At 45.1% G+C, this 23,088-nt stretch overlaps 1 protein-coding gene across 9 annotated transcripts in view; it reads right to left on the bottom strand.

Moving 5' to 3' along the window:
- The window catches only part of dnm1a (dynamin 1a), an 82,805-nt gene that overhangs the window by 53,743 nt on the left and 5,974 nt on the right, over window positions 1-23,088 (bottom strand). For all 9 annotated transcript variants that reach the window (XM_065017471.1, XM_065017473.1, XM_065017474.1 and 6 more), the window contains exons 2-10: window positions 12,682-12,755; window positions 11,778-11,927; window positions 10,187-10,390; window positions 9,871-9,969; window positions 8,343-8,503; window positions 4,816-4,958; window positions 4,449-4,584; window positions 4,090-4,157; window positions 880-1,018 (exon numbers count right to left, since the gene is read on the bottom strand). In XM_065017471.1, the coding sequence (XP_064873543.1) occupies window positions 880-1,018; window positions 4,090-4,157; window positions 4,449-4,584; window positions 4,816-4,958; window positions 8,343-8,503; window positions 9,871-9,969; window positions 10,187-10,390; window positions 11,778-11,927; window positions 12,682-12,755 (1,174 nt within the window). The remainder of the gene's footprint in view (window positions 1-879; window positions 1,019-4,089; window positions 4,158-4,448; window positions 4,585-4,815; window positions 4,959-8,342; window positions 8,504-9,870; window positions 9,970-10,186; window positions 10,391-11,777; window positions 11,928-12,681; window positions 12,756-23,088) is intronic.

The raw sequence follows: 23,088 nt of genomic DNA, 5'->3' as shown, positions 1-23,088 counted from the left end.
CGCAGCTGTGCACCCACCATCTCAGACAAAGCACCTTGCTCCTCCCCTCTACCTTGACACCCTCTCAACCCTCTTTCCACCCCCCGATCCCCCAGCTGACCACTCAGAGCAGGGCCACAGCGTTTGTTATTCCACTGTCCCAGAACCACTGTGGTCAGACTGCGTTCCAAACTGGGCCTTGTCACAGTGGTCTAAGACCACTGGGGCCTCTTCCGCTGAGGGCGGTCCTCAAGGGCACTCTTAGCTGAACTTGGCCCTTGGATGAGCCGCCAAACTTTCACGTTGTCATGGGTCCTGTCTGCTGCAGGTGCACAGCACCCGGTCTCACAAGCAGGAGGTCTGGATGCTGAGGTCACCCAACATGGCTGACTGGGACAACAGCTGAGTGACACTTTGATGACGCAGTCAGGGCATCAAAAACGATGTCACCACTGCTAAAATTAACTCAGTCACCTGTGACTTAACAGAACTGTAACATCTTAAGATGTGTTAATTTGACCATTCATTAAATTATTAATGTTCATTTGATCATATTCATAACAAAAATATTTGTTGAAATGTTTTAATCCTTACTCCTGTGTCTAAACCCTTGACATACAGCCACGTAGCAGCAACCCGGCAGCATCAAGACCCATTCTAAACCAAGCATGGTTCTTTAACATGGCCATGGTCACTGTACCCAGCCACACCATCCAAAGCGGTAGGCAGGCAGTCCCTCACAATACCCCCGCTACCCCAGTATGCCCCCTACTGTCCCAACCCGGGACAACAGGGTCTGGAGAACGGAACGGTGATACGGTAACAGGGATGACATAGCTGCAGGTTTTGGTTGGAGGGAGAGGTGAAACCATAGTGTTGCTCCCCACCGTGTGTGTTTACCTTCTGAGTACACTGCCTAACGGTATTGACTAGCTCAGAAATGACCATGTCCACACATTTCTGGCAGGGCTCTTTGATCTTGCCGATCTGCCTTTTCACAATGGTCTCAAAAGCCATGTCCGGAGTGAAGAGGCCAGTTCTGCCCAGTAACAGGCCCAAAAAAGAGAGACATTTTGAAAAAAGGAGAAAAGGGGAGGAAGGTCAGGCAGAGAGAACAGTGTTAATTGAAAAGACCCCCTCCCACAACATAAAGAAGAAACATGCACAGTAAGACAAAGAAAGAGAATGTCAACAGAAAGCAGAAAACATGACTTAAAAACTTAACTAAATCATCACATTATGGTTTCAGGAAAATATTCTGCTAGCTCAAATGTGCAGATAAAAACTGAGCTCTTAGAACACAACTTATATGATTATTGCTACATAATATGTGAAGAGTTTTGCCCACATGCTACAGTACATGAGCCATCCAATCCTCGGATGACACCATGCCTATTGGAGTCCCTACACTACTACAACAAAATGTGTCCCAATTCTCTTAAATGGTTTCCTTTACCAGTTCCCCTCCTTCAGAACCACTGACCTATAGGGTAGAGGGCACCCTCATAGTAAGCATGTGTTTGCAGCCATTTTCCATTTAATAACTGCTTCTTTCAGATCATTGGCCCCAAATGAAAGGTAACAAGGAAAGGAAGTCAAATATTTGTATATATATATATATATATATATACATACACAGTACCAGTCAAAAGTTTGGACACACCATCTCATTCAAAGGTTTTTATTTTAAAATATATGTACAGTTGAAGTCGAACGTTTAGATACACTTAGGTTGGAGTCATTAAAACTCGTTTTTCAACCACTCCACAAATGTCTTGTTAACAAACTATAGTTTTGGCAAGTCGGTTAGGACATCTACTTTGTGCATGACACAAGTACTTTTTCCAACAATTGTTTACAGACCGATTATTTCACTTATAATTCACTGGATCACAATTCCAGTGGGTCAGAAGTTTACATACACTAAGTTGACTGTGCCTTTAAACAGCTTGGAAAATTCCAGAAAATTATGTCATGGCTTTGGAAGCTTCTGATAGGCTATTTGACATTATTTGAGTCAATTGGGGGTGTACCTGTGGATTTATTGCAAGGCCTACCTTCAAACTCAGTGCCTCTTTGCTTGACATCATGGGAAAATCAAAATAAATCAGCCAAGACCTCAGAAAAAAAATGTAGACCTCCACAAGTCTGGTTAATCCGTGGGAGCAATTTCCAAGTGCCTGAAGGTACCACGTTCATCTGTACAAACAATAGTATGCAAGTATAAACACCATGGGACCACGCAGCCGAGAGATGAACATACTTTGGTGCGAAAAGTACAAATCAATCCCAGAACAACAGCAAGGACTTTGTGAAGATGCTGGAGAAAATCGGTACAAAAGTATCTCTATCCATAGTAAAACAATTCCTATATCGACATAACCTGAAAGGCTGCTCAGCAAGGAAGAAGTCACTGCTCCAAAACCGCCATAAAAAAGCCAGACTATGGTTTGCAACTGCACATGGGAACAAAGACCGTACTTTTTGGAGAAATGTCCTCTGGTCTGATGAAACAAAAATAGAACTGTTTGGCCATATTGACCGTTGTTATGTTTGGAGGAAAAAGAGGGAGTCTTGCAAGCCGAAGAACACCATCCCAACCGTGAAGCACGGGGGTGGCAGCATCATGTTGTGGGGTTGCTTTGTTGCAGGAGGGACTGGTGCACTTCACAAAATAGATGACATCATGAGGAAAGAAAATGATGTGGATATATTGAAGCAACATCTCAGTACATCAGTCAAGAAGTAAAAGCTTGGTCGCAAATGGGTCTTTCAAATGGACAATGACCACCAAGCATTCTTCCAAAGTTGTGGCAAAATGGCCTAAGGACAACAAAGTCAATGTATTGGAGTGGCCATCACAAAGCCCTGACCTCAATCCTATAGAAATTTTGTGGGTAGAACTGAAAAAGCGTTTGCGAGCAAGGAGGCCTACAAACCTGACTCAGTTAGACCGGCTCTGTCAGGAGGAATGGGCCAAAATTCACCCAACTTATTGTGGGAAGCTTGTAGAAGGCTACCCGAAACGTTTGACCCAAGATTTTTTTTTAAATTAAAAGGCAATGCTACCAAATACTAATTGAGTGTATGTAAACTTCTGACCCACTGGGAATGTGATGAAAGAAATAAAAGCTGAAATAAATCAGTCTCTCTACTATTATTCTGACATTTCACATTCTAAAATGAAGTGGTGATCCTAACTGACATAAGGCAGGGAATTTTTACTAGGATTAAATGTCAGGAATTGTGAAAAACTGAGTTTAAATGTATTTGGCTAAGGTGTATGTAAACTTCCGACTTCAACTGTAAATTATATTTAGAAATCGTTTTTTGCATCCTGCATTGTTGAAAAAGGACCATAAGTAATTATTTCACTGTTAGTCTACACCAGTTGTTTACGAAGCATGTATAAAATCGTTTTTGATTCGATTTTTTTGTTCATGGAGTTCAGAGCAAAACAATTGGGCTTCTCTTTACACCATCTTACACCATCTTACACCAACTACACCAGAGAAAGAATAATTATTCATAGTTAAGGTATGTATGGTCTATTGGTAGTCAGGAGGAATATGTGTTCTGATACGCAGTTCAAACCGTTTTCTATCCTTGAAGCCTTCCTCCTCATGGGAGTTAGGTTAAGATTGAGGAAGAAACACAGGGGGACATTCAACAGGTTCACTTCCTGAAGAGTGATGACATCACTGTCTGATTCTGATTTATATCACTCTTGGACCTAGGTAAAAGACAGGAATTCTTCGTAGGACGGGGATGGAGTGAGCTAGGTTACACATGACGGGCATATGAGGCTTCACCACACAGACAGACAGACATACATACAAGATACATACAGACGGACGGGGCAAAGAGTGAGAGAAAGATGCCACCCAACCAGCGGTCACGGATCTAATCACAAATCCCTCCACCTCTGTTTCTGATGTCCTCAGTATGCAACAGCATGAGGGGCGCTGGACTGCAATCGGTTTTTTCTAGAGGTCTTCATGATTAGATGGGTGAGGATGATTAGAGTTGGTCTGGCCCAGAGGGGTGACCCAGGCGGGTGAGGACAGGGGTAGGGAGAGAGGGAGAGAGGGATAGGGATGAGGGACGTGCCTGATGCCATGGATGTTCTTGATTGCGTAGCTGATCTCCTTGCGAAGCTCCTTCTCGTTAAACTCCATCTGTACACACACAGAAAGGAAAACACACCGTTAAATAGTGAACACACACCTCCAACACACAGCAGAAACAGGAACCTAAGGTCGCTTGTATTCATTGAGTGGCTCTGGGAGGGAGGGATAGAAGGAGGGGGTTTGGGGAGGGAGGAATGTTTTCCTCATATAGTCTCTGGGTTGCGGTCCTAAGGGAGGCAGGAGGCAAATCACGGCACTGTCTGTCTCATTCTGGGGTTGCATGGACACTAAGAGTTAGGAAAGAGGGGGACACGCACACATACAGTACGGTACACACACCTTGACCAGCTCAAAGGGGAAGCGCTCGTGGAAGATGCGGTTGATCCGGGCTCCTCCTGACAACTCTGCTGTGTCGATCTGGTCCCCAGAGCCCTCGATACGCTTCTCAAAGTCCACTGAGAACTGCTGCACCATCCTGGGTGAGATACAGGGAAAAGGGAGTTAATGAAGTGTGTGCGTGTGTGTGTGTGTGTGTGTGTGTGTGTGTGTGTGTGTGTGTGTGTGTGTGTGTGTGTGTGTGTGTGTGTGTGTGTGTGTGTGTGTGTGTGTGTGTGTGTGTGTGTGTGTGTGTGTGTGTGTGTGTGCGTGTGTGCGTGAGCGTGTGTGTGTGCGTGCATGCATGTATGTAAGTGTGTATCCTACTCACTGCAACAGGGCCTTGGTCTTGCGGGAGGGGTCGTCAGGTCTGAAGTTCTTGTACTCCTCCACTTCCTTCTCTATAGACAGCAGCTGGCTCTGCAGCTTGGCCCGCAGCCCCGGCAGAGTGTCCCGGATGTGATTTGTCAGTTGCTGCAGGGTGAAAGGTCAGGGTGGGTTTTAACATGGGACTGGAGAGATGACCGTGGTCAGATCCTAGACTATACTACTACCATTCACCTACTCTTCAGTGGATGTTATTAGAAGTCTAGAATTGGCTTCCTATTTCACAACAAAGCCTCCTTTACTCACGCTGCCAAACATACCCTCATAAAACTGACCATCCTACCGATCCTCGACTTCGGCGATGTCATTTACAAAATAGCTTCAACACTCTACTCAGCAAACTGGATGTAGTCTATCACAGTGCCATTCGTTTTGTCACCAAAGCCCCATATACTACCCTCCACTGCGACCTGTATGTTCTCGTTGGCTGGCCCTCACGACACATCCGTCGCCAAACCCACTGGCTCCAGGTCATCTATAAGTCTTGGCTAGGTAAAGCCCTGCCTTGTCTCAGCTCACTGGTCACCGTAGCAACACCCACCCGTAGCACGCGCTCCAGCAGGTATATCTCACTGGTCATTCTTCCTTCGTCCGACCTTTCCTTCCAGTTCTCTGCTGCCAATGACTGGAACGAGTTGCAAAAATCTTATATCTCCCTCTCTAACTTTAAGCATCAGCTGTCAGAGCAGCTTACTGATCACTGTACCTGTACACAGCCCATCTGTAAATAGCACACCCAACTACCTCATGCCCATATTATTACTTGCCCTTTTGCACCCCAGTATCTCTACTTGCACATCATCATCTATCACTCCAGTATTAATGCTAAATTGTCATTATTTTTGCCTCAAGGGCCTATTTATTGCCTACCTCCCTACTCTTCTACATTTGTACACACTGTACATAGATTTTTCTATTTTTCTTTACTTTTGTGTTATTGACTGTACGTTTGTTTATGTGTAACTGTGTTGTTGTTTTTGTCGCACTGCTACGCTTTATCTTGGCCAGGTCGCAGTTGTGAATGAGAACTTGTTCTCAACTGGCCTACCTGGTTAAATAAAGGTGAAATAAATGTTTTTTTAAATAATAAAAAATGAACACCTCGTAAGCATCCAAATAGATACTGTGGATGGCTCAGCTGGCAGCCTTGTTGAGCAGCCTGGTTGAGTGTTTTCTGTAGGTAGAGGACTAACCTGGTTGAGTGTTTTCTGTAGGTAGGGGACTAACCTGGTTGAGTGTTTTCTGTAGCTAGGGGACTAACTTGGTTGAGTGTTTTCTGTAGGTAGGGGACTAACCTGGTTGAGTGTTTTCTGTAGCTAGGGGACTAACTTGGTTGAGTGTTATCTGTAGGTAGGGGACTAACCTGGTTGAGTGTTTTCTGTAGCTAGGGGACTAACCTGGTTGAGTGTTTTCTGTAGCTAGGGGACTAACCTGGTTGAGTGTTTTCTGTAGCTAGGGGACTAACCTGGTTGAGTGTTTTCTGTAGCTAGGGGACTAACCTGGTTGAGTGTTTTCTGTAGGTAGGGGACTAACCTGGTTGAGTGTTTTCTGTTGGTAGGGGACTGACCTGGTTGAGTGTTTTCTGTAGGTAGGGGACTAACCTGGTTAAGTGTTTTCTGTAGGTAGGGGACTAACCTGGTTGAGTGTTTTCTGTAGGTAGGGGACTGACCTGGTTGAGTGTTTTCTGTAGGTAGGGGACTAACCTGGTTGAGTGTTTTCTGTAGGTAGGGGACTGACCTGGTTGAGTGTTTTCTGTAGGTAGGGGACTGACCTGGTTGAGTGTTTTCTGTAGGTAGGGGACTGACCTGGTTGAGTGTTTTCTGTAGGTAGGGGACTAACCTGGTTGAGTGTTTTCTGTAGCTAGGGGACTAACCTGGTTGAGTGTTTTCTGTAGGTAGGGAACTGACCTGGTTGAGTGTTTTCTGTAGGTAGGGAACTGACCTGGTTGAGTGTTTTCTGTAGGTAGGGGACTGACCTGGTTGAGTGTTTTCTGTAGGTAGGGGACTGACCTGGTTGAGTGTTTTCTGTAGGTAGGGGACTAACCTGGTTGAGTGTTTTCTGTAGGTAGGGGACTAACCTGGTTGAGTGTTTTCTGTAGGTAGGGGACTAACCTGGTTGAGTGTTTTCTGTAGGTAGGGAACTGACCTGGGTGAGTGTTTTCTGTAGGTAGGGGACTGACCTGGTTGAGTGTTTTCTGTAGGTAGGGGACTAACCTGGTTGAGTGGTTTCTGTAGGTAGGGGACTAACCTGGTTGAGTGTTTTCTGTAGGTAGGGGACTGACCTGGTTGAGTGTTTTCTGTAGGTAGGGGACTGACCTGGTTGAGTGTTTTCTGTAGGTAGGGGACTGACCTGGTTGAGTGTTGTCTGTAGGTAGGGGACTAACCTGGTTGAGTGTTTTCTGTAGGTAGGGAACTGACCTGGTTGAATGTTTTCTGTAGGTACGGGACTAACCTGGTTGAGTGTTTTCTGTAGGTAGGGGACTAACCTGGTTAAGTGTTTTCTGTAGGTAGGGGACTAACCTGGTTGAGTGTTTTCTGTAGGTAGGGGACTGACCTGGTTGAGTGTTTTCTGTAGGTAGGGGACTGACCTGGTTGAGTGTTTTCTGTAGGTAGGGGACTGACCTGGTTGAGTGTTTTCTGTAGGTAGGGGACTAACCTGGTTGAGTGTTTTCTGTAGGTAGGGGACTAACCTGGTTGAGTGTTTTCTGTAGGTAGGGAACTGACCTGGTTGAGTGTTTTCTGTAGGTAGGGAACTGACCTGGTTGAGTGTTTTCTGTAGGTAGGGGACTGACCTGGTTGAGTGTTTTCTGTAGGTAGGGGACTGACCTGGTTGAGTGTTTTCTGTAGGTAGGGGACTAACCTGGTTGAGTGTTTTCTGTAGGTAGGGGACTAACCTGGTTGAGTGTTTTCTGTAGGTAGGGAACTGACCTGGGTGAGTGTTTTCTGTAGGTAGGGGACTGACCTGTTTGAGTGTTTTCTGTAGGTAGGGGACTAACCTGGTTGAGTGGTTTCTGTAGGTAGGGGACTAACCTGGTTGAGTGTTTTCTGTAGCTAGGGGACTAACCTGGTTGAGTGTTTTCTGTAGCTAGGGGACTAACCTGGTTGAGTGTTTTCTGTAGCTAGGGGACTAACCTGGTTGAGTGTTTTCTGTAGGTAGGGGACTGACCTGGTTGAGTGTTTTCTGTAGGTACGGGACTAACCTGGTTGAGTGTTTTCTGTAGGTAGGGGACTAACCTGGTTAAGTGTTTTCTGTAGGTAGGGGACTAACCTGGTTGAGTGTTTTCTGTAGGTAGGGGACTGACCTGGTTGAGTGTTTTCTGTAGGTAGGGGACTGACCTGGTTGAGTGTTTTCTGTAGGTAGGGGACTGACCTGGTTGAGTGTTTTCTGTAGGTAGGGGACTAACCTGGTTGAGTGTTTTCTGTAGGTAGGGGACTAACCTGGTTGAGTGTTTTCTGTAGGTAGGGGACTAACCTGGTTGAGTGTTTTCTGTAGGTAGGGGGTGCCCATGCGTTCAGCCAGGTGTCTGTATCCAGGGTGGGTCAGGAAGAACTTCCTCTCTGCAGCCATGGCCGCTGTGATGTCCTTCTTCCCATCAATGTCCTTCTGACTCCTGTTCACCACACCGATGTAACCTGGGGCAGGGAGAGAGGTCAGCTGATACTGGACAGATCAGGATGCAAAGATTGGCAAAATGTTGTTTTGTGGAGAGAAAGAAAGAAAAGAAAAGAAAGAAGTTTGTTAATAGATAGTTTTTCTGTGTGTGGGTTTTTCTTGTTTGTTTGTCTTGTTTGTTTTACCACACTGGGGTAGTGGGCTGAAGGGGTGGGGAGTTCGGAGGGCAGTGTGGAGGGTAACATTTAGCTCCCACTTCCCTATCGTGTGATGGTTATTGGGGGAGGGGGGCAAGGTAGCCACAAGGGTAACAGGGATCACATATCCCAATTGAGTTATTTTTTCTCATGCAGTTCTCTGTTAAACAGGATATCTTGCCTTATAACCTTTTGGACTGAACGCCAGTAGCCTTGTAAATATACTAGTGGTTTAACGTGAGGTCTTCCGACACGAGAGAGTGACAGAAACAGAGAAGACAGCGACAGAACTACATGCCTGGGGTCAAGCACCAGTAGAAAAATGTCTGTCCCCTAATTGCATTAGAGAGTTTCCCACAAACATATTTTATTGCACAGAAAAGAAACAAACAGACATTTTTTCCAGATGTGTCACTAAAATCAAGATGTTATTTTTGTCCGCCTCCATCTCGCTCTCTCTTTCCTTCCTTCTTATTTTCTCTCTCACTCTCTTCCCTGTCTCCATCGCGCCCCACCTCCTCTGTTTCTCTACCTCCTCCTACGTTCTACATTTCTCTCTGTAGAGCTGTGAGTGGTTGTAACACTGGTTGCTGCAGTGAGCAACACAACTGGAGTCCTATTTGGGGTGTCCGGCACAGCCAGGAACTCCACTGCCAGGGTTCTCCCATGCACCAAACCCTGGGAACACATCACTCTGCACCACCTTCCCTGGCTCCCAGTCAAACTCCACATTACCTATCAAGATCATACTCCTCACCTACAAGGCCCTCCATGACCTGGCCCCTTCATACCTCTGACCTGCTCCACATACCTCTCTGACCTCCTACCTCTCTGACCTCCTACCTCTCTGACCTCCTACCTCTCTGAACTCCTTAACTCAGCCCTTAGTCAGCTCTCTCTTGAGCTAAGTAGCTTTTATTTATTTTTGTTCTATTGTTTTATCCTTGTTATCCTTGTTATCCTTGTTATCCCTGTTATCCTTGTTATCCTTGTTATCCCTGTTATCCTTGCTGTACAGTGTCCTTGGGTTTGTTGAAAGACATTTTATCTCCAACGTTCTATTATTATTATTAACTAGATAACCACTAGAGGGAAGCACTGAGATGGGATGAGAATGTGTGTGTGTGTGTGTGTGTGTGTGTGTGTGTGTGTGTGTGTGTGTGTGTGTGTGTGTGTGTGTTTAGTCTCACCTCTTCGCAGTGGCAGCAGCTTGTTCTCCAGAATCTCTCGGGCATCAGTCCCCTCGTCCATCAGATCCAGCTTGGTGATCACACCAATGGTCCTCTGACCTGGGCACGCACACACACACACACACACACACACACACACACACACACACACACACACACACACAATACATTAACGAAGTCCAATTGTAGGTAGGTTAAATTGCATCCCTGTCTAACTACTGCCCTGTCACAATATGATGGTGAACGAAACTGAGAGCACTGATGAGAGCCAGAAGGTCTACAGTTTCTGCCTTTAACCTCTAGTCAATCAACCCACCTTGTGGGTCGACTTCTTTAGCAATCTTCAGGGCATCTGAGTTGGCCAGATCAGAGTTGGCCGGGGAAACAGCCAGCAGCAGACAGTTGTCCTTCGTCACAAACTGATACAACATGTCTCTGATCTGCTGCTCAATGTCCGCAGGCTGGTCCCCTACTGGGACCTTGGTCATCCCCGGCAAGTCCACCAGAGTCAGGTTCAGGACTAGGGGAGAGAGGGGAGAGAGGGGAGAAAGGAGAGGGGAGGTGAATATCGGAAGATAGGGGGTGAGAGGGGAGAGAGGGGGTGAAAAGAGAGGGGAGAGAAGGGGTGAAAATAGAGGGGAGAGAGGGGTTGAAAAGAGAGGGGAGAGAGGGGGTGAAAAGAGAGGGGAGAGAGGGGGTGAAAAGAGAGGGGAGAGAGGGGTTGAAAAGAGAGGGGAGAGAGGGGTTGAAAAGAGAGGGGAGAGAGGGGGTGAAAAGAGAGGGGAGAGAGGGGTTGAAAATAGAGGGGAGAGAGGGGTTGAAAAGAGAGGGGAGAGAGGGGGTGAAAAGAGAGGGGAGAGAGGGGGTGAAAAGAGAGGGGAGAGAGGGGGTGAAAATAGAGGGGAGAGAGGGGGTGAAGGGGGAAGGGAGAAGGGAGAGCGGAGAGAGGGGTGAAGGGAGAGGGGAGAGAGGGGTGAAGGGAGAGGGGAGAGAGGGGTGAAGAGAGTATGGAGAGGGCAGAGGGGAGAGGGAGGAGGGGAGAGAAAGATTTCTAAATATGATATCAAAACCGATGAATAATGATAACCCTGAAAAATAAAGGACTATATAATATCATGAATAGTAACTGATTGAAACTCATTTTAGGCCCTGGCAATACAATCAAACTATATAATATCATGAATAGTAACTGATTGAAACTCACTTTAGGCCCTGGCAATACAATCAAACTATATAATATCATGAATAGTAACTGATTGAAACTCACTTTAGGCCCTGGCAATACAATCAAACTATATAATATCATGAATAGTAACTGATTGAAACTCACTTTAGGCCCTGGCAATACAATCAAACTATATAATATCATGAATAGTAACTAATTGAAACTCACTTTAGGCCCTGGCAATACAATCAAACTATATAATATCATGAATAGTAACTAATTGAAACTCACTTTAGGCCCTGGCAATACAATCAAACTATATAATATCATGAATAGTAACTGATTGAAACTCACTTTAGGCCCTGGCAATACAATCAAACTATATAATATCATGAATAGTAACTGATTGAAACTCACTTTAGGCCCTGGCAATACAATCAAACTATATAATATCATGAATAGTAACTGATTGAAACTCACTTTAGGCCCTGGCAATACAATCAAACTATATAATATCATGAATAGTAACTGATTGAAACTCACTTTAGGCCCTGGCAATACAATCAAACTATATAATATCATGAATAGTAACTGATTGAAACTCACTTTAGGCCCTGGCAATACAATCAAACTTGGTTGCCACTTTTAAATAATAGGGAAACTTGATTCACAAAATTCTGTGTATAGAATTATACTACTCTAATCTTTCCTATGATCAAGTGTGGTAGTTCTGTGACCTCACCATGTGGGGAGTAAACCCTGAGGTTGATTGGCACAGGGGAGATGCCCTTATTCTGCCCAGTGATGCGGTCCGTCTCCGCCTCGATCTCCCCCCGAACCTCATCGAAGTCTGTGAACTTCTTCCCCTTACAGTGAAGGAACTCAGCATATTCTGCAGAAAGAGAGGGGGACAGAACAGAGGTGAGTAAAGGAAAGGAGAGGACAAGTGAGGAAGACAAGATCATATAAGAAGACAGCTGGGATGGAATAATGACAAATACAGGAAACCATTTCTGGCAACTTGAATTGAAATGAGCTGTTCTGTCATTTCTTCACTTTTCATCACTCTCAGTTTGGAGGAAAATGTAACAAACCTAGATGGCACTGTTGATAAAACTGTGAGACAGCCACAGACCTTGTATTGACTGGAAAATAAGAAGAAGCTCATTTTGGCCTTTTGGTAATACAGAATATGAATTATTATTATATGAATAGAATACTCATTGTTTTCATTTTTTGGGGTGTGAGAAATGCACTTTAGAAATAAAGTAAATTATTATGAATGACTTTGGGCAGGCTATACATTATCTGAGCATTCAGGGTCTGAGATAGGTTGGTCTTCATAAACCTTAGATGGTATTGATGTTTTGTACTATACAGTAAATGCAATACATCTCTTCCAAAAGGCACATTCTGAACTGGTTACATAAGACTGGATTAAATTTAAATGAGGACAAATGATTTGTCCTGTTTTGCATGGTGCTTAAACTTGTTATTGAAAGCTTGCTTATTAGATATTCTCTGCTTAACGAAGTCACCATAACAAACCTACCAAGCCACTGGCATCAGTAGGTGCCTCTGATGGAAGGGAGGGATGGGGGAAGACTTTACCTGTGGGACAGAGAGGGGAACGGGGAAGAGTTTACCTGTGGGACAGTTGATCAGCTGCAGGACCAAGGGACGACGGGTGACGATGCCAGAACCACGAGGAAGGAAATCCCTATGACACACAGGAGGAGAGAGCCGTCAGAAAACAATCATGGTTATGGAAACGCCTGGGCCTGTGTTCATAAAGCATCTCAGAGTAGGAACGCTGATCTAGGAACAGCCCCACGCCCCTCCCCTGTCCATGGAATCTTACTCATTATGATCTAAAAGGCTAAACTGATTCAAAATCAGCAATTCTCCTCTACGCTTTATGGATATGGGCCCTGACCAATGAGTCAGTTGAGGGCATGAAGAGGAAGCATGTTTTGATTATAATGGATGACACAGGCTAGCAAAGTCATGAAAATAGAATGTTACAATCATGACAAATGTACATGTGTGACTGTGTGTGGACACAACACTGAATCAATGACAAATGTACATGTGTGACTGTGTGTGGACACAACACTGAATCAATGACAAATGTACATGTGTGACTGTGTGTGGGCACAACACTGAATCAATGACAAATGTACATGTGTGACTGTGTGTGGACACAACACTGAATCAATGACAAATGTACATGTGTGACTGTGTGTGGGCACAACACTGAATCAATGACAAATGTACATGTGTGACTGTGTGTGGGCACAACACTGAATCAATGACAAATGTACATGTGTGACTGTGTGTGGACACAACACTGAATCAATGACAAATGTACATGTACATGTGTGACTGTGTGTGGACACAACACTGAATCATGACAAATGTTCACCCATCTCTGCTCAGCGGGATCTTGAGTGGAATAATAGACAGGGCTACAATATAAGAAGCTTCATGGATACTAAGCAATGAGAACATGCAAAGGGTATTGGGGAAGATATTCTGAGGATACACTGTATAGGCTACTATAAAATGGTTTTCTTGCTCCAGAAATCTGCCTCTTTCTGGGCAATTGTCTGTGCTGTTGCATGTTGAAGAGTCCAAGCTTAACAAGACGGGTCAATAGAGGCCAACAGTCAACAACTCTCTGAGAGCTCTGTTGTAACGAACCTCTGAAACAATACAGCTCTGAAATCTAAAGCACACTGAAAGACTGGCAAAAGATTCCCTTCAAAACAACCAAGAGGTCTTTGATCAGAGACGGCCAAAGGCACTTCAGACTGCCGCTCTTGACATTCCATCTGTGTGGATACAAACACTGGAAGCTAAATTAGCCTAAATGTGTGGATGTGTAAAGCCACCAGATCATCCAGAATTAGTTCATCTAATTCATCAGCTCATAGAAAGTGGGACTGCGAGACAAATTGAAGGTGAAAATCAATAGACTGTCACATTGCAGCAGTCTGGGAAAGACTAATCAAATCGAATCAAATTGCATTTGTCACATGCGCAGGTCTCCTTACCGTGAAATGCTTTCTTACAAGCCCTTAACCAACAATGCAGTTCAAGCAATAGAGTTAATTTACTAAATAAACTAAAGAAAAAAAATCTAATCAATCAAGAAGTAACACAAGAAATGTACATAACAATAGCGAAGTTATATACATCGGGTCTGAGGACCCATGTCAAATCTTTTCAGTCTCCTGAGGGGAAATAGGTGTTGTCGTGCCCTCTTCACAACTGTCTTGGTGTGTTTGGACCATCATAGTTTGTTGGTGATGTGGACACCAAGGAACTTGAAACACTCGACCCGCTCCACTTCAGTCCCGTCGATGTTAATGGGGGCCTGTTCGGCCCTTCTTTTCCTATGTTCAGCCCTCCTTTTCCCTCCTTTTCCTATGTTCGGCCCTCCTTTTCCCTCCTTTTCCTATGTTCAGCCCTCCTTTTCCCTCCTTTTCCCTCCTTTTCCTATGTTCAGCCCTCCTTTTCCCTCCTTTTCCTATGTTCAGCCCTCCTTTTCCCTCCTTTTCCCTCCTTTTCCTATGTTCAGCCCTCCTTTTCCCTCCTTTTCCTATGTTCAGCCCTCCTTTTCCCTCCTTTTCCTATGTTCAGCCCTCCTTTTCCCTCCTTTTCCTATGTTCAGCCCTCCTTTTCCCTCCTTTTCCTATGTTCGGCCCTCCTTTTCCTTTTCCTATAGTTCGATCAGCTCCTTTATCTTGCTCACATTGAGAGAGAGAGGTTGTTGTCCTGGCACCACACTGCCAGGTATCCCACTTAAATAGAGTGGCTGTTTCAGTAAATGACTCTTGGCTTACTGTCTGTGGTGCTTTTCAGAACCCTCTTATTATTCCAGCTGGCAGTCTCTGTCTGGGATGTAATGCAAAAAGCTCTTTCTGAGAGTAGCCCACCTGTGTGAGGCCTGAGCATGCAGGGCCTGATAGGCACTGGGCCAGTAGAGAGAGAGAGAGATGGAGAGATGGAGAGAAAGCACAGTAAGGTGGAGGATGAGAGAGAAACAGAAGGCATATGCTCGAGGAGAAGATGACAGAGAGGGAGAGAATGATTAAGAGGGTGAGAAAGAGAGAGAGAGCAAAGAAAAGAAGGCACAACGAGAGAGAGAGAGAGAGAGAGAGAGCTCTGCTGTAGCTCCAGCACAGCTGAGGAGCACTCTTTTCCTCAGCTCCATTGTCAGATGGGAATGAATGTAGCCAGTGCCGTGCCAGTCAGCCCCTGGTGTTTGTCAGCTCTGCCTGCTCTAAGGGAGAAATCACTGGAGAATTCACACTATAATTGTAGGGCTTTGTTCAACAAGGGCAAACGAACGGTCTTACTGTTTCCACATGCAAGCTAAAGCCAATAGCCTGAGAGCCCACCCTTTTCATGTGACAGCGGTGCTTCAGCAAGCAGAGAACAGCACTTTACACTCTGCTAGGTGTTCACCAATATCATAGACAAAGAGTGTGTGAAAAATGTTAAGAATGACGGATATTCCACACAAAATGATTCATTCGCCATTCCTTCTCCATGGCATGGAGTGGTAGGAGAGATTAAACATTTCTTCATTTGGGTTTTCTCTAGTCTATTTCTGTCCTCTAGGACAAATTCTGTGTTAGCTTAGCTCTTTAAAAGGTTCAAAGGCTCTCAGAAGACATTCTTCACACATTAGCATTGCAGACTCCCTCTGAAGCTCTTATCAACGTGGTTTATCAGCACAGTTTCATCTTCCTTAAAATAATTAGCAGCTCAATTAGCATCTCTGGCTCAGAAAAATAAGGAGAGAAAGAGCTTGCATGAGATAGAGAGAAAGAGAGAGAGAGAGAGTGAGTGACAGAGAGAAAAAGAGAGATATATGAGTGTCTCTTCATCTGCCTCCAGCTATCTGTGAAACTGGAAATATGCAGATAGTATGGTACACAATGTGGTCCTGAAGTGGCTGAGTGGGTGTGTGTGTGTGTGTGTGTGTGTGTGTGTGTGTGTGTGTGTGTGTGTGTGTGTGTGTGTGTGTGTGTGTGTGTGTGTGTGTGTGTGTGTGTCTACATGCCTGTGTGTCTGTGTGCCTGTGTGTCTCAGAACATTGTATCTGTGTTTTCTTCTGGATGGTTCTGAGGACACTGTATTATGTAACAGCAGTAGTTCCTCTGGTGGTGGTGTTTCCATGTATACTGCTACATTACCAGCTGACCTCACACTAGTCTAATCCACTTACACATTTGGACCAACAACAGAGGTCTAGTAGGGACATGCACTCAGATAGAATCTCATGGTGTCCTGTAAACTGTGAGTCTGTAGGCTGCTACTGACTGTTCACACACACACCTAACCTATGTCATTACAATCATTTAAGGATATTATCTATTTCATATCGCTACCTGAACAGAGAGAAACAGATAAGGCATTGGCAGCACTGTCTAGTCAACAACAGTTCCATTTCCTACTGTGTAAAATCAATTTCCTGTCTGCTGTCTCTCTCCTGTTGGGGTGTAAGCCTGGCTCTCTCTGCACCTTCCTCTCCTCTAGTAACACCTTGTATGGGACAGATGGCCCAAACTGCAGGTCTCCTCTCCCCCTTCTCTACTCCGCCTTCCCCAAAAACGCCACCATTTGGACTAGCCAGATAGGCGGAGCCGGCACGAACCAACCAGACCCTGTCACACATACCACACCACTAGCCTGGTTGCCAGTCTCTTTAGCTAACATTCCACTATTTGTACTCCATGTCATGTGCCAAAGCACAAAGAAAAGCTAAACAGACTGGCAACCAGGCTACCACACCACTACATCTCCCTCTCTATCCCAAACACCATTCATCACTGCTATGGCTGAAGGGATGACTCAAGGCAAGGCATGGTGCCTGGGGTATCCACCACACACATCATACTGTACATGCTACATACTTGCACAAGTGAGCAAGGACGGATGGATGCATGTACATATAGTACCCATGCCCACAACATCATGTCGCAATGCTGAAAATAATTCACCACATGAAGAGCATGTCATGTGACTGCAGGGGAAAACTCAGTCAAGGAGCGAGTGAACAACGTGCACGACTCATTCCATCGTCCCATCCCCCACCCCACCCCAGCCTGCATCTCTCCTCTCCTCTCCCCAGTCACCTGTGGGCAGCAGTGATGATGGACAGTCCACCCATCCAACTGGGAGACCCATCCCCTCCCCTGCCCCTTCCCACCCCCTCCTCCCTTTTCCCCTGCTGAGAGACAGTGCCTGTCACATACGCCCACTCACGTGGCAACAAACCAGGAGGACACAAGCTCTCCAGACTGAGCAACAACACAGGCTAAGGAGAGGAAAGAGAGTGAGAGAGACAAGCAGGGGAGATAGAGGGAGGGGGTAGTGAGAGAGAAATGAGAGACAAGCAGAGGAGATAGAGGGAGGGGAAAGAGAGAGAGAAATGAGAGACAAGCAGAGGAGATAGAGGGAGAGGGTAGAGAGAGAGAAATGAGAGACAAACAGAGGAGATAGAGGGAGGGGGTAGAGAGAGAGAAATGAGAGACAAGCAGGGAAGATAGAGGGAGGGGGTAGAGAGAGAGAAATGAGAGACAATCAGAGGAGATAGAGGGAGAGGGTAGAGAGAGAGAAATGAGAGACAAACAGAGGAGATAGAGGGAGGGGGTAGAGAGAGAGAAATGAGAGACAAGCTGGGGAGATAGAGGGAGGGGGTAGAGAGAGAGAAATGAGAGACAAGCAGGGGAGATAGAGGGAGGGGGTAGAGAGAGAAATGAGAGACAGGTAGAGGAGATAGAAGGAGGGGGTAGAGAGAGAGAAATGAGAGACAGGCAGGAGACGGAGAGAGGGAGGGAGAGATGCAGATGGAGAGCGAAACAGACAGAGGCACATGCCAAGACAGTGAAACAAAGAGAGAGAAATAAACAAGGAGAGACACAGAGGGAGTAACAGAGTGAGAGCCAAAGAAATTGAGATAGCAGAATGTCACATAGCTACAGCACTTCACCTTGTCTACCCAGCCTTGTTTGGGCACACCTTACAGTGCAATCACTCTCTGCCATACACTCTCAATTCTCACACACTCGTACACACAAACACACACACGGTCAACAAACCTGTCCAGCACTGGCAACGTGCCAGGCAGCTGCAGCAGAGCATCATTGACTTACACATACTGACTGTACACACACACACACACATTCCAAAGCATGCATGCACATGTGAACATACTATGTCTTGCTTAGCGGAAACCCTGAGAGGACAATGTTATTCTCTGACTTTCAGCTTCTTAGCCAGAGGCTTTGAGAGGAATAGCAAAAGAGCAATGGTGCACTTTATTCCAATAACCGTCAGACCATTTCCACTCCATTGGTTTCCCTCTCATTGATTGACATAACAACTTCATAACAACATAACATGTATCGAAACTGACCTAGTGTAAACACATATTCAGAGCACATGGTACCGGTGGGACTTGATCTTTAATGCTCCAACATACTGAGCCAACTGGGTGAAAAACATTAGAATGCCATACAGTGCTTTAAATGACCTGGTCTGTGGACCTCGTGCCATTAATGACACTGTATTAGGCATGGTCTAATAATTGCAATCCTCAGTTTTAAATTTACAACAGACTACAAAATGTCATCTAATCCTGATCCATTGTGTGCAGCAATTGCGGTCACGCTATGATGAATAAGATAACTAGGAAAAGCAATTGCATCTCCCAGGCAACAGCCTTAGTGCCTGAGATTGGTTGTTTTTGTCGACTTGTACACCTCCAGAGTACAGTCATTGTAGTGATGAAACGGTTAATTCTTGGCCGATGGTGGGCGCCCAGACTAAAGCAGGAGCGGGAGCCAATGAGAGGGCATGTTGGTGAGCTGCAGTGTAGACTCACAGAATAGAGTTCATCTCTTTGAGCAGTGTCAGTCAGGGCAGCTCATGCAGCTCCTCTCTCTCTCTTTCCTCACACTCTTGCTCTCACCTCATTCCCTAGTTTCTATCCCCCCATCTTTTTTTTTGCTAATCTCACCAGAATTATTTCACAATCAACCAAAAATGATACAACTGCTTCTATCAGCTATCCTAAAAACAATATTGTACACAAAGCATAGCCAACTGTAGAACTAGGCCCATCCTTCATCAACTGGTAAACTAGGCCCACCCTTCATCAACTGTAGAACTAGGTCCACCCTTCATCAACTGTAGAACTAGGCCCACCCTTCATCAACTGTAGAACTAGGTCCACCCTTCATCAACTGTAAAACTAGGTCCACCCTTCATCAACTGTAGAACTAGGTTCACCCTTTATCAACTGTAAAACTAGGTCCACCCTTCATCAACTGTAAAACTAGGTCCACCCTTCATCAACTGTAGAACTAGGTCCACCCTTCATCAACTGTAAAACTAGGTCCACCCTTCATGAACTGCAGAACTAGGCCCACCCTTCATCAACTGTAGAACTAGGCCCATCCTTCATAATCTGTAGAACTAGGCCCACCATTCATCAACTGTAAAACTAGGCCCACCCTTCATCAACTGTTGAACTAGGCCCACCCTTCATCAACTGTAGAACTAGGCCCACCCTTCATCAACTGTAAAACTAGGCCCACCCTTCATCAACTGTAGAACTAGGCCCACCCTTCATCAACTGGTAAACTAGGCCCACCCTTCATCAACTGTTGAACTAGGCCCACCCTTCATCAACTGTAGAACTAGGCCCACCCTTCATAAACTGTTGAACTAGGCCTACCCTTCGTCAACTGTAGAACTAGGCCCACCCTTCATCAACTGTAGAACTAGGCCCACCCTTCATCAACTGGTAAACTAGGCCCACCCTTCATCAACTGTTGAACTAGGCCCACCCTTCATCAACTGTAGAACTAGGCCCACCCTTCATAAACTGTTGAACTAGGCCTACCCTTCGTCAACTGTAGAACTAGGCCCACCCTTCATCAACTGTAGAACTAGGCCCACCCTTCATCAACTGTAGAACTAGGCCCACCCTTCATAAACTGTTGAACTAGGCCTACCCTTCATCAACTGTAGAACTAGGTCCACCCTTCATCAACTGTAGAACTAGGCCCACCCTTCATCAACTGTTGAACTAGGCCCACCCTTCATAAACTGTTGAACTAGGCCTACCCTTCATCAACTGTAGAACTAGGCCCACCCTTCATCAACTGTAGAACTAGGCCCACCCTTCATCAACTGTTGAACTAGGCCCACCCTTCATCAACTGTTGAACTAGGCCCACCCTTCATCAACTGTAGAACTAGGCCCACCCTTCATCAACTGTAGAACTAGGCCCACCCTTCATCATTTACATTTACATTTAAGTCATTTAGCAGACGCTCTTATCCAGAGCGACTTACAAATCAACTGTAGAACTAGGCCCACCCTTCATCAACTGTTGAACTAGGCCCACCCTTCATCAACAATAATAGGCAGACATAAATGAGACGATAAAATAAGTGAAAATACAGTGATACATCTCTCAATGGGATAACATAAAACAATGCTGATAATCAATAAATCACCAAATTAGACTATACTTCCCAGCAGCACTAGCCAGCATGTAGCCCCTCATCTATGCGTGTCAGTCAATCAGTAAAGGGATATATTTTTACACTACAGTATCTCTCCACTCTCACAAACTACAATTAGCATTAGAAAAAGATAGCTAGGGCCCATACTCCAGCCCATACTGTTCTTCTTTTGTTGGGATACAGATAATCCCTTGCATTTTGCATTCTTCATATTATTTCATATCATTCCGTCCTGCAATAGTCTATTGGATTGAAGATTAGTAGAGATAGAGATTAATTTTTTTAGCCTCATCAGTAAATGAGAGGAATCCTATGCTGCAAAAGAGACTATCCTAGGTAAGTATTCTAGTCTGATGTGCTAAATGCTGCAAGCACCAGCACTCTAGTAAAGGTGGGTTCTTAAACGGGGTTCTCCAGAGAACAGTGCAATGCAGTAAGCACTTCTTTGACCTAGAACAGCTACATCAGTAGAAATTGGAGAAATCTGAGATCTGAGAAAAATATATTCAAATAACTTTCAATTAATAACTTATTTTGATATTTGACGATGAGGCACATATCTAGAGCAATATTATCTAAGTGACTATAATAGACAAAAGCTAGAGCTCACTTGCACATTCATGCTGATCTGAACTTACAGTACCTTTAAAGTCTCAGGAGTTTTGTTGCAGTGTCTTGAATCCCCCAGGTGACAACGTGGGCCAGAGATCACAGTGATAGTCTGTCTACGGCAGTACTCCCTGATTGAGTTGCTATTGTGGGTCTACTGTTGTGTCATTCCTCTGAAGAGCTCTCCTAGGTCCTGAAAGCAGCCTCAGAGAAAAGGACAGGCTCTGTACACTAAACAGCCATCAACCAACCCCTGTTCATCTGATAGGGGCAGGTGAGATATGAGGGAAAAATGTAACTAATCATTGAGGTATCAACCGTCGGAGGAATTGCACCATAATGTTTATAACTGGTGTCTGTTCCCCAACTGTCCCTTAGGCACATTAGGTCCTCTCAGGGGCCACCGTGATAGGATAACAGTTTGTGTGACGTCTCCACTATGAGGTTCCTGGTGAATGATGATTCCTTTGTTTGTTTGTCTGGTAGACACAACGCAGCCTGCCTCCTACATTCTCCATAATGAAGTTTTATGGATATTGTTGTCGGTTCACTATGTGAAACAATCACTGTTCTCCAGCCTTGCACCTCCTAATTATACTTGATTGATTCTGCCCAAACGCATCTCTTTGGAGTTTAGTTCTGACAGCAGCTTCCCCTGTATTAGAAGGTATTCACACTTGATTTGAAGCCTGCCTTGATGCCATCAAACAGTAATATGTGAGTTTTATTTTGTTAGATTGAGCATATGCACAGTTTGTCATCTTACAATCATCTCTGATTTCAGTAGTATTCTTTATACAATGCATTCAGAAAGTATTCAGACCTCTAGACCTTTCCCACATTTTGTTACGTTACAGCCTTATTCTAAAATGGATTAAATCATTTTTTTCCCCTCATCAATCTACACATAATACCCCATAATTACAAAGCAAAAACAGGTTTTCAGAAATCTTTGCAAATTTTGTAAAAATAAAACACTGAAATATCATATTTACATAGGTATTCAGACCCTTTACTCAGTATATTGCTGAAGCACTTTTGGCAGTGATTACAGCCTCGAGTATAAAGCTACAAGCTTGGCAAGCTTGGTTAATCCTATTCTTCTCTGCAGATGATCTCAAGCTTTGTCAGGTTGGATGGGGAGCGTCTCTCAAGAGATGTTCAATCAGGTTCAAGTCTGGGCTCTGGCTGGGAAACTCAAGGACATTCAGAAACTTGTCCAGAAGCCACTCCTGCATTGTCTTGGCTGTGTGCTTGGGGTCGTTGTCCTGATGGAAGGTGAACCTTCGCCCCAGTCTGAGGTTCTGAGCACTCTGGAGCAGATTTTCATATGGGATCTCTCTGTACTTTGATCCATTCATCTTTCCCTCAATCCTGACTAGTCTCCCAGTCTCTGCCACTGAAAAACATCCCCACAGCATGATGCTACCACCACCATGCTTCACCGTAGGGATGGTGCCAGGTTTCCTTCAGACGTGATGCTTGGCATTCAGGCCAAAGAGTTCAATCTTGGTTTCATCAGACCAGAGAATCTTGTTTCCCATGGTCTGTCCTTTAGGTGCCTTTTGGCAAACTCAAAGCAGGCTGACATGTGCCTTTTATTCTGTCTGGCCACTACCATACATGCCTGATTGGTGGAGTGCTGCAGAGATGGTTGTCCTTCTGGAAGGTTCTCCCATCTCCACAGAGGAACTCTGGAGCTCTGTCAGAGTGACCATTGGGTTCTTGGTTATCAGGAAACCCCAGTGCCAACAGAAGGGTACTCTGTATGTCCACACATCCAGACAGACAGAGACTGTCTCTGTCTGCATCTACAAAATGAGCCCCATCCCTGCTACACGCTGATCATTTCTATTAAAAATCCAAAAGGCCAACCGATTACAGCAAGGCCCC

This window comes from Oncorhynchus nerka, linkage group LG4 (assembly GCF_034236695.1).
Source record: "Oncorhynchus nerka isolate Pitt River linkage group LG4, Oner_Uvic_2.0, whole genome shotgun sequence".
Taxonomy (NCBI): Eukaryota; Metazoa; Chordata; class Actinopteri; order Salmoniformes; family Salmonidae; genus Oncorhynchus; species Oncorhynchus nerka.
The sequence above is the reverse complement of the archived record's forward strand: the minus strand, read 5'-3'. Positions and strand labels throughout refer to the sequence as shown.